Source organism: Hibiscus syriacus, unplaced genomic scaffold, assembly GCF_006381635.1.
Source record: "Hibiscus syriacus cultivar Baekdansim isolate YM2019G1 unplaced genomic scaffold, ASM638163v2 tig00111540_pilon, whole genome shotgun sequence".
Lineage (NCBI taxonomy): Eukaryota > Viridiplantae > Streptophyta > Magnoliopsida > Malvales > Malvaceae > Hibiscus > Hibiscus syriacus.
In genome coordinates this window covers 321,742-333,759 of record NW_024063114.1, presented here as the reverse complement: position 1 = coordinate 333,759, position 12,018 = coordinate 321,742, and the positions used below count along the sequence as shown (strand labels likewise).

The 12,018-nt window shown below is 32.0% G+C and overlaps 1 protein-coding gene across 2 annotated transcripts; it reads left to right on the top strand.

Annotated features, from left to right (window-relative positions):
• The first annotated feature begins 7,244 nt into the window (after positions 1–7,244).
• LOC120164517 (E3 ubiquitin-protein ligase RGLG4-like) lies at positions 7,245–11,583 on the top strand. 2 transcript variants are annotated; one of them, XM_039174227.1, is made up of 12 exons: positions 7,245–7,377; positions 7,481–7,740; positions 9,386–9,470; positions 9,566–9,706; positions 9,792–9,905; positions 10,023–10,120; positions 10,253–10,332; positions 10,545–10,650; positions 10,752–10,879; positions 10,973–11,102; positions 11,264–11,323; positions 11,443–11,583. In XM_039174227.1, the coding sequence occupies exons 2-12, from the start codon at positions 7,492–7,494 to the stop codon at positions 11,524–11,526; spliced, it is 1,275 nt and encodes a 424-aa protein (XP_039030158.1). In that variant the 5' UTR covers positions 7,245–7,377; positions 7,481–7,491; the 3' UTR covers positions 11,527–11,583. The 2 variants fall into 2 exon arrangements, with proteins under 2 accessions (XP_039030158.1, XP_039030157.1); XM_039174226.1 differs by lacking the exon at positions 7,245–7,377 and having other exon boundaries at positions 7,384–7,740.
• Positions 11,584–12,018: the final 435 nt, after the last annotated feature.

The following is a 12,018-nucleotide window of genomic DNA, read 5'->3' as shown; positions in this document are numbered from 1 at the left end:
TGCACCATCAAGGATCGACACAATTCCCTCCGAATAGGTCGATCCCTTACTCCTACCAACGATCCAAACCCTATTTCTCCCAGCACATTCAACTGACCCTTCTCCTTAAGGTGTTTAACTAATGAATTCACCCTTTTAATGTTGTACCTTATCGACACTTCCTACATTTTTTAACAATATATAATGTTATAGTTCTTATATATTTTGTATCAACGTATTTACAAGTTTAATGAATACCTTATTTTCATGTGTTTTCCTCTGTTCTTCGTATTCTTGACTATCATTCCTTGACTGTGTGATGTAAGGTTCCTTTTCAGCATCACTCATCGAATTCTATTTGGACCTCACATCTTTTGTCACCTAATATTAAGCATAAACGTTTCTTAATCAATACATTAACACTAAATAATACTCAATGTCAATTTCATTTTACATACCGAACCGCTCTGTGTGTCATCTTCCTTCATCCTTTTGCATTCGGCCATACTGTCAACATTTAAAATTTGTCATCAATTTAAAGTTCTTAAATACTTTAATCCAATTACCATTTCAACAATAATAACAAAAAGACATTGATACTTACTAGAAGTACATATATCCACCCTTTGGTTGCTTTCGAGTCTCGGCCTCAATTTCAAAGTCATCTACGCCACCAACAATTTTTCCACCTATTGACTCCATTTTTCCTTCATATATCAGTTTATGCAAATCAAATCAAATACTTGTTACATACACTTTATTCAATATACAAATATAGATAACTACTCTTGTGGTAAAACGGTTTTTTTCAAAAGAATTTGAATAGCTACTACAAAATGTGTCGGCACATTTATACAACCTATAATATCATTTTCTACCTATAATATTTAATAAAAGTATCGACATTTATATTTTACCTTTAATATCACTTTCTACCTGTAATCGGTCTCAAATGTTTCTTTACTCTAAAACCCCAAACAACACATAAAAACCCTATTTGCGATTACTGTAATAATAAAAAAAAACTAGGGTTTCGACAACATATTTTTTGATTCGACTGCAGCAACAAACAAATAAACTTCGCTTTAGAAACACCTTCTGAAATGCAGCAACAATTACGCTTCGATTTCAAAAACTCGTCCGTTCTATCTATTTTCAGAGGATATTTAGCTATGACCTTTATATTTTCATCGGATATGTTTTTATATTTAATCGATACAACTACCAAAGTGTCGATACTTTTATGTCAGGTGTTGATACTTTCGATAGAATAATTACCTATTTCTTTGAAAGTATCGATAATTTATTACACGTACTTATGAAAGTATCAACATTTTCAATATATCCGGTAGCGCTTTATCGGTTTTATCATTTTGATACCGGTTTTATCATATTTTTACCTGTTATATCGTTGTGGAACGATACATTTTTATAAAGTATCGACACTTTATAGGCGCTAAAACTGCTTCTCTTTTAAATTCACAAAGTGTCGATACTTATATTAATGTACCGACACTTTAAATATATCCGGTAGCTCTTTACCAGTTTTATCATTTCGATACCGGTTTTATCATTTCGATACCGGTTTTGTCATATTTTTACCTGTTATATCGTTGTGGATCGATACATTTTTATAAAGTATCGACACTTTATAGGCGTTAAAAATGCTTCTCTTTTAAATTCACAAAGTGTCGATCATTATATTAAAATATCGACACGTTCAATATATCCGGTAAGGATTTACATGTATTATCTTTTCGTGACCGGTTTTATCGATATTTTTACCTGTTATATTGATATGGATCGATGCATTTTTAATTTGGATCGACACAAACCGACAAGTTAAGTTTGCCGGTTGCCAAATTTTTTAATATTTCTTCATGACTTAGACCTATTACATTATTATTACTCAACATTTACGGTAGCACTAAACCGAATTTGTTAAATATCTTTTAATGTATCCGGTAACGTAGTATATTAGCCGTATATTAACCTGTCTTTCTTGAGACAATCCCAACAAAATGGGATCGTGCGATATCTGATGGTTCATTTTTTTTCATTCGGATGGAGAGTTGTAAATGGTGTGGCAAAAGGTGGTGAACCCACAATAATATATATAATATGAGAGTGTCACTTGATGAAAAATAGATGATAAAAAAATTATAATTATAAATTGTCTAAGAAGGCAAGATAGATCATTTTCTTTAACTTATAACAAACCTTAATATGATGTCAAGTTTAGGATGATAATAGTTATTTGTAAGTTGGTGAGGTAAATATATCTGATTATTGGATAGTAAACTCAAACATTAAATCACGTGAAATCTATTATTGGATAAGTCAAGGGATTATAATTAACAGAAGGATATAAAATTCTAAAAGCTGAAGATAACAAATTCATAGAAGTAAAACCAAAATAAAGCATGAAGATAGACAAATCAGAGCAAATGAGCAATAACTTGTTGGGGCGAAGGGGACAGTCTCACCCCTGCATTTTACAAGACCAAGTCTTTCCGAAACCAGCTAGAACATCTGCAACTTGGTTTGTGGGTCGTAGAGCATGAGTCAGGGACACGGTCGGTATTGATTGGATCATGTGACGAGTCCAAAAGATGGGAGAAAAACATGCTGCACGGGGAGCCATAGTAGAACGCAATTGGCGGATGACTGCCAAACTACAAGCTAGTTGAATAACACCATAAATGTCTCGTAATACCACCAATAGAGGAATCATGGTCAAATGCCCCATCAAAATTCAACTTAAGAACACTAACAGTTGAAGGAAATAAGTGAGAATCCTCTACATGGGTGAAGTTTGAGGGCAATTAGTAAACATGAGCAGCCGAGAGATTTTTAGAAGGAGCAAGGCTCTCGTATACCACCTTGCTACGAGAAAACCAGATTGTATACAATGAAAACATAACAAAAGACAATTAATCATCATATCCACGGCTAACCGAGAGTATCCAAGAAGAAGATGAAGTGGCTTGAAAGGTTTCCGTATGTTGGAATACTCTGCTATATAAACGACGGACGAGAGGCAAGCCACCATTTTAGACCAATGAGGGAAGGATGTCATTTGCATAGAGCGCATTGGAATTTATATCTCTACGCAAGTTGTCATTTATAAGGTTCGAAAACCATGAGATGTTTGTCAAAACGCCATGGAGGACAACCAATCAACGATACGTTGTTTCAGTATAGAACTAAATGGAATGAGAGTGATCGTTGAGCGTGATAATTACCAAGCTGTTTCGAGGGCAAATGCGATATTGACTGGCCGCCGACATAAGAGTTTACGCACAAAGTAGCCAATTGTCAGTTTCGGATCCCTCAGGCCTCAGGCCAGGATCATTAGTAGCCTGTTCGATAACAGATGAGTCCGCCTCTGATACTCGCCATTTTTATCAACTATCCAGTAGAACGGCTTCCATCGAAGGGAGCAAAACACAAAACCAAAAGCAACGCAAGATAAACAACAAACTACTGTAGATAAGAAGCGAACACTTTTGAAGAAGAAAATTAAAAAAAAATAGCAATTTTAAAGAAAATGAAAAAGAAAGAAAAAATTCTGCCTACAAGAAATAAACAATTTATTAATAGCAAGAAGATTTATTTTTTGGAAAAAAAACTGCCTTAAAGAATAAAAACTAAAATAATTCATTTTATTAAGGGTAAACTATGCAAGTGGTCACTAATGTTTGAGTAAATTTTAGATTTCCCTGCTAAAGTTTCAAAAGTAACAAATTGATCACTAACGTTACTGATTTATAACAAACTGGTCACTCCATTAACCACCATTAACGTTAAATTAGTTGACTTACCAACGTTTGACCATGTAGGACACCCTTTGACCAGCCATTTGACTCTCCTATCTTATTTAGCTTTTTCATCATCTCTTGTTTTGTTTTCTCCACCGTTAAAAACTGCCATCAACCTCTCTTTCAACAGAAATATCTACCTCTGTCACCTTAAGTTCATTCGTCATTTGGATACTAGAAACCTCCACCTACATTTTTTTGCTTCTGGGTGATTCCTATGCTTTGTTAACATCGAATAATAGAAACATTGCCAATGTGAATACCAATAGTAAGCTCCCTCAACATTCGCCATTGACTGCGTGTGTTTGTGTTCTTACCAAACAAAGCTTTATGTACATAAAAAAATACACAACACGAGAGCTAAATGTATCATAACATGCATATACACCTTCATCTTCTTCTATATAATACATGCATATAGCCAAGTATCATGTAAAAAAAATACAACAGACCTCAAAGCCAACTTTTACTTGGTCGCCATTGACTTTAGCAATGACTTCAACCATATCTTTGGCTGCTTCCAAAACTTCAACTCCATCTTCAACCGTAACTCCATCTTCCTTTTCCTTTTTGGCACCCTCCTCCAGTCTTCCTTATGCTGATCACCTTTCTTATCTGTGCATTTAAAAGCAATTACAGACCCAAACACAATAAAGAACACGATAGCAAAGATGACTGCAAGAACCGCACCCCCTAGGCCCCCAGTCATCCCTTAAGTTGTTGTCTATTCGAAGATGAAATGCAAAACTCAATTAATCATTTATACATGAAAACAAATTAAAAGAAGAAAGTACAAGGGAATCAAGTAATAGAAGCTTGAGTATCCTTAATTTTAATTCCTTTTCACCGTGATTATTAATTTGTTGTTTGTATTTGAGATTTTCACTTAACTTTGTTGTCTTCTGTTTGAGCTTTTTCTAGTTTAATTTGTAATTTTTCGTTTGTTGTAATGTATATTTGTATTGGCAAATAGGGGTGTTCAAAAATACACTGCGGACGACCCGAACTAAAAAACCTGATATTTTTTTAAAATACCATACCGGACACAAAATTTAGCTTTTCCAGATACCGGTTATAATTATTTTTTATATATTATAATATTATATATTTAATTATTAATAATTTTATATATTAAATTAAACTAATAAAATTAAAAAAAACACGCACCCAATAAATTTATGTTTAATAATTAATATAATATTTTTTAATAATTAAGTTTTACTTTTTAAAAAAATTAATAATTTAAAAAAATAAAAACCGGGTCGAGACACCGGCCAACCCGAAACTTCGGGTACCGAATTTGTTAAAGTAGGTACTAGATCAGTTGGTTTAACATGTAACGTTAACATTCTGTTACTGTTGTAACCATTATTAACGGCCAATGACCTATTTGTTATAAATCGATAGCGTTAGTGACTGATTTCTTACTTTTGAAACTTTAATTGGAAAAACAAAAACTTACTCAAATATTAGTGATCATTTGTGTAGTTTACCCTTTTATTAATTTATTTTTAAATACAATATTCTTACACTAATAAAATTTAAAATAGAAAATAGAAAAGAAAAGAAAAGGTACGGACCAGCGAATAAGTATTGCTTTCCTTTTGTTGTGGGATTTTGGGTGGCAGTGCCACATGTATTCAGCTTTGAGAATAGTTTTAAATTTAAAAAAGAAAGCCTTGAAAATGGATAAAGCATTGGATTCATCGAAAATTTTAAATAAACAATAAATAAATTCTTATTTTTTATTTTATTTTAACCTAAGCTATTTCAATATAATATATAATTTTACAATATTTGTATACAAATTTTGTTCACATGAATGTTTATATCCACATGTATTCACCATGATTTATATCCTAAACGTAAACGATGGGTTGGGTTGAGTTGAAAAAAAAAATTGAAAATAGAGAAATTAGAATAAAATAATAATAAAAGTTAAAGATAAAATGAAAAAAATAATACAATATAGAGAGAGATAATTTTAGCAAACGGATAATTTATCTAAAAATATCCAGTGATAATCTTTAATTAATAAAAAAAGTATATATGAATGATATTAAAAATTAAATATAATTTAATATCAAGGTAAACTACGTGTTTAACATCACATTATCAGTTTATTTCAATACCTAATATTTTATTTTATTTTCAAAATCATACCTAAAGTTTAATTTTTGTTTTATTTTAGTACCTTGTTTAAAACTTAATGTTAAATTTTGAAAAAAAAATAGGTATTAAATGTATTAAGTTTTTAATAGTATGGTACTAACATGAAATAAAAACTAAATCTTAGAAATAATTTAGAAAAAAAATAAAAGTTTAGATACTAAAATGGATCAAAACTGATAGCTTAAGTACTAAATGTAAAATTTACCCTCAATGTTAAATCAATATTCTTATTTTTTGTTGAATAAATTAAATTTTAAAAAATATATTCTTTTTTTAGTAATAAAAACTAATAAATTGATTCTTTTCAAAATAAGTAAGTAGGGATGGCAAACGGACGGGTCGGGTACGGATACCCCCTCCCCCATCCTCATACCCATCTAATATTTTTCAATCTACACCCGCCCATCACCCATGATAGGTAAAAATTTTCAAATCCACACCCGCCCACGCGAGTATATTCTCAAATCCATCCCCACACCCACTATCCAATTAGAGATGTACCTGGCTAGACTCGCTTGACAGCAAACTTAAGTTATACATAAGCAACAAACACATAAATAAAACTAGTAGTTACTCATTTTGCCCTAAACTGATATCAAGTAGTCTAAGCTCCATTCCAATCCAAATTTGAGTACGTTTCCACAATTTCGATAAGTTTTGAACTGTTACAACTAGTATCAATGCATGCAGATTGATATAAGATTTCGACATTTTAACTAAAAAAAGGAGTATTTTATTATGCAATCCCTTCCAATATCCCAAAACAGTGAATCTTTTATACCAAAAACACCACAAAATCCAACATCATTTGAAGATCGACAGAAACTTGATAGTAACATATGAAATTGATAAATATGTAGAACTCAGACTGCCTTTGAAGATCGGCGCAGTAATGAAAATGAGAGGTTTGAAAAGAAAAAAAATTATGCATAAACTTAACTTATCCCTAATATTTGGTTAAATAACAAGTTATATCTTGTACAATATTAGGATTTATAAATTAGTCTTTAAAATTACACCTAAATTCATAATGTCCAAAATGTAATAGATATTTAGCTGAGCGGGCGGATGTAGGCCGGACGGATGTGGGGCTGGTAAGGTGTCAAACTCATTACCCGCCCACAACCCGGTACTACTTTCTAAATCTACACACACCCACTACCCACTAAAATTATACCCATTCTTGCCCAAATTAGAGCAAATACGATACAAAATCTATAAAATTGTACCCGTTTGTCTCCTATAAGAAAACGTAACATTAATATAATTTTAAGTCAGCATCTTGTGTTGTTTGTATGAAAAGAACTGATTGATTCTTTTCGCTTTTCATGCGTAGCGCGACATCGAATATTTAGGGGTTGCTTTCCTTTGATTTATCAAGCAAATTAAACTTGAAATTCCGAAAGCAGCGCGTATTTTGGATTCTTTCTTTATATTCTCAACTACTTTGCTTCTTCTTTGTTCTTTTTGTTTCCAATAAATCATATAAATAAAACAATTTATCAAAGAAGAAGATGAGATGGGTAATTTTCTTGCTAAACAGAAGCGGAAGCATCTGCAATTTTTTAAAACGTTAACCGGAAGAACATCCGATCGCTATCCGACGGTGCGACCCATGGCCGACGCAGAACCACGACTTCCTTCTTACGGAGAGGGAAGCACTTCTCAAATCATTAATAATCCTAGTAAAGCTTCCAAGCTACCCAGAAAGCAATCTACGAAGGACAAGTATAGGCTTATACTAGATAATTTCTCAACCCTTGACCAGGTTCCTTTTTCTTCCTCGAATTCGTTAACTCCAGTTTTTTTTTTAATTTATTGTTTTTGTCGAATATATTTTGAAAGGCGTATAATTAGCTAAGCTAGTATCAATAAGCCTAATAATGACATTTTTTTTTTCTGTCGGAATACTCATTATTTCTCAAGCAAAACAAACCCAAAAAAAAAAAACAAACAAAAGGTAAACTTCACGTTTAGTATTCCAATTATTACTTTTATTCTATTTTAGTTACATCAGTTATTATTAAATTTTAAATTATACATAATTTTATTTTTTGGTCATTTATCGTTAAAAAATTAATATAATTTCTAATATGGTATCTTTTTAATTTTTTAATAATAACGTGATATTATCTTAGGATAACACATCATTAATATTATTAATTTTTTAATGATGAATGTCTAAAAAATTATAACTTTTTAATAATAATATGATATTATCTTATAATAACTATTTTTTTAAATTCGCGCGCTACCACTTTTGGTGCAATATGCCCCAAATTTCCAAGTCAACCATATCTTTAAGTTCATTTTCTAATTTTGTTTTTCATTACATATTTTAAAATCTAATAAAATATTTTTTTGCTGTGGAATATAATAAAATATTTCAATTTATTAATCACGGTATCTATGATGCAGACATGTTTTAAGACTTGGATTGTAAAGTCAGCAACAAAAATAAAAATCAAGCTTTAGAGAAGAATTTTAAATTGTAATATTAATTTAATAATTATGTAAGCTTTTCTAAAATAATTTTATCATAAGAATTAACCAAAATATATATTTTGTAATTAACCTTTAATTGAAAGTATTAAAAAAAATCTAAAATGATGGATTCACGCTTGCTTTTCTTTTAGTGTCTTGAGTAAAAATTTTAGACGACTTTTCTGAAAGTTTTTAATTGAAAATTACCAAAAAATAAAATAAAATTGGAAAAGAAAATATAAAATGAAATATTAGTAGATATGTTTGTAAACGTGTAAATTAAAACACAAACAATAATAAATTTATTAATTATATGATAATCGAACATTGAACAAGCTTTAAATGGGTTTTTTGGAATAATTTAAATGAGTTTTTTTTTTCTTATTGACATGAAAACATGATGTAAGTACAAGATAATATCTATTTAAGATAACTTTCAATCATTTAATATTGAATGCTCACACTCCTGACATTTATAGTACTCGAATCCATAATCTCAAGGAATAACAACAATTCATTTTACCACCACGATTGTTTGGTTAGTTCATTTAAACGAATTTTAAATAAACACGAGCAAGATTTAATATAAACATAAATACACTCAATATATCTTATTTATGTTAGATTCCTTCGTAAATGAGTCAATATATCTTATTTGTATTTGTGTTCAATTGCACGAACTGACTTATCTCAGTAGTTAAAGGAATTGTTGTTGTTTTTGGAGGTTATAGGTTCGAGCACTAATGACTGTAGGAGGGTGATTAAGCGTTCATTATCATATGATTGAGAGTATTTAGAACAGATAGCTTAAATGAATGAATGAAACATGGTTGGTGTGTATACTATTGGTCAGATGAGATTCAGTATGATTCAGCATGTTTGATCTTGATATTTCGTAAGTTCTGAATGAGCTCTTCTTTTTACTGCAGGTTACAAGAGCTTTAAGGGAAGCTGGTTTAGAGTCATCTAATCTCATCCTTGGGATCGATTTCACCAAAAGCAATGAATGGACAGGTTAGTTTCCACCAATCTAACGATCCATGTTTTTTTTTTCCAGACTTTTCTGAATTGGTATCAGGGAAGCCAATACATCCATGTTTCTATTGAAGGCAAAGTATCATTCAACAACCGGAGTCTACATGCCATTGGTGACACGCCAAATCCATATGAGCAAGCTATCACGATTATTGGAAAGACCCTGGCTCCTTTCGATGAAGACAACTTGATACCTTGTTTCGGCTTTGGTGACGGTACGATGTCTGCTCTGACTGTTGATCTTTCCTCCTTTACCTTTTATCTTTTGATCTAATCGAGTTGCTGGTTCGAATGTCACAGCCACCACGCATGATACGGAGGTGTTTAGCTTTCACACCGATCGTTCGTCTTGCCATGGATTTGAGGAAGTCTTAGATTGCTACAGAAAGACTGTTCCAAACTTGAGGCTAGCTGGTAACTGGCATCTATTCCATGGACTTGACAATTTTAACATGTCAATATCGGCATTGTATCATGAATAATTCGTTTATTCCGAATCCTAATGCATCAAGCATATATGCTGTGGTGTAGGACCAACATCTTACGCACCGGTAATCGATGCTGCTGTTGACATTGTTGAAAACAGTAGTGGCCAATTCCATGTGTTAGTTATCATTGCAGATGGCCAGGTCCTATATCCCATGCCTTAACTTTTCTCCTTCTATGAGCAACTTTGCCTCTGTTTTTCATTCATTCGTCCTCTCTCGCACACTCACTGAATGTATCTCTGAATTTGATTTTGTTTCGTGTCAATGACGAAGGTCACACGAAGCTCTAGTACAAGTGACGGAGAGCTGAGTCCACAAGAAGAGCAAACAATCAGTGCAGTTGTTAACGCAAGGTAGTACCTTATCCATGTATCGATTTACTTTTATTGATTTAGGCTTTAATTCTGAGTTTTGAATACATCTAATGTGACCATTAAAGCAGTATCACGAACAAATAAGATGCACGTTGTCAATAAGTACGCATGTTGAAGAACGCATATGTAGATTCAATAGTGTTAAAGCGGAGGAATTTATCCTTATTCTTGTTTTCGTTCACACATTCCAGCTTATACCCACTGGCGATTGTTCTGGTTGGTGTTGGTGATGGACCTTGGGAAGATATGAAGAAATTCGATGATAAGATTCCGTCGCGTGAATTCGACAACTTCCAGGTTTCAATCGAGCTAGAAGCAAAACTTGTCTGATAACTACATCAAACTAATTAATCGGATGACATGTAATGTGTTTTTTTACCTCTAAAATGCATTTGCAGTTTGTTAATTTCACTGGGATTATGACAAAAAATACAAGTCAAGTAGAGAAGGAAACTGCTTTTGCTCTTGCTGCTCTCATGGAGATCCCTTTTCAGTACAAAGCATGCATGGAACTGGGCAGTCTTGGGTGAGCTAATCTTCAATAATTTAGTTTATTCTCAAGTGTGATACCTGTAATTACTCATCAACTATTGTATGTATTTGCATCAAATAAATCAAGACATCGAACCGGAAAAGCTAAAAAGGTAGTTCCACGACCTCCCCCAGTTTCCTACCGGAGACCTGCTCCGCCCCAGCGTACGTCAAGCAATGTACCGGCATCGCCAGCGGTTTCATCAGATGATCAGCAGGTATGTATGTATCATACGAATCGTAGCATGCATGTCTGCTTTCCTTATTATTATGGAAATGTGTACATCATTGTCATGAATGAATCCCTTACGTAATCTATATTTTATGTAGTAAAATTTCCTCATAACTAATTCCGTTTGCAATTGCAATGTAAATGCAGTCTGCATGCCCAATATGCCTCACGAATACGAAGGACTTGGCCTTCAATTGTGGGCATACAGTGAGTATTTCCTTTGTGTTTTTCTTTTCTTATCCCTTAAATTCTCTTAAATTAATATTTCTTTTTATTTTTTTCTAAAAAGAAGAGTTAAAATAATTAAACATGAATTGTGATGGCAGACTTGTAGGGATTGTGGACAAAGAGTGTCTAATTGTCCAATATGCCGACAAAGCATTACTAATCGTCTTAGGCTCTTCACTTGATCCTCGTATTACAGTCTTCCAACGGTTGATTTTACACTCAGACTTCCATTAATTACCGTTCGTTTTAATATTAAATGTGTGTGTGTATATTAGTAGTTTGTTTTAAATAAATGTAAGTAAATGCATTGATTTATTTTTAAAAATCTCATCACCTATAATGATGAATTATCTAAATATCACTCATTCACCTGTTTATGTTTCATTTCATACCCAAAATCTTCCTTGATTAGCTTGTATTTAAGTGTAAAATATTTTTTTATTTAATTTTTTGAAGGAATTATAAATAATTTAAGAAAGTTATTATATTAAAAAGAAGCATGCCATTGAAAGAGAGAGATTTGGACATTGTATTTAAGCTAAATATTTTATTTTTGAAATACAATATTATTGTTACAACAATAGTAAACATAATTATACCCTTCCTATCTAACCTTATAGTTAGATGTACTCTTTGAATCTGAGTATACTTTTGTTTGGATCCGATTGGATTAA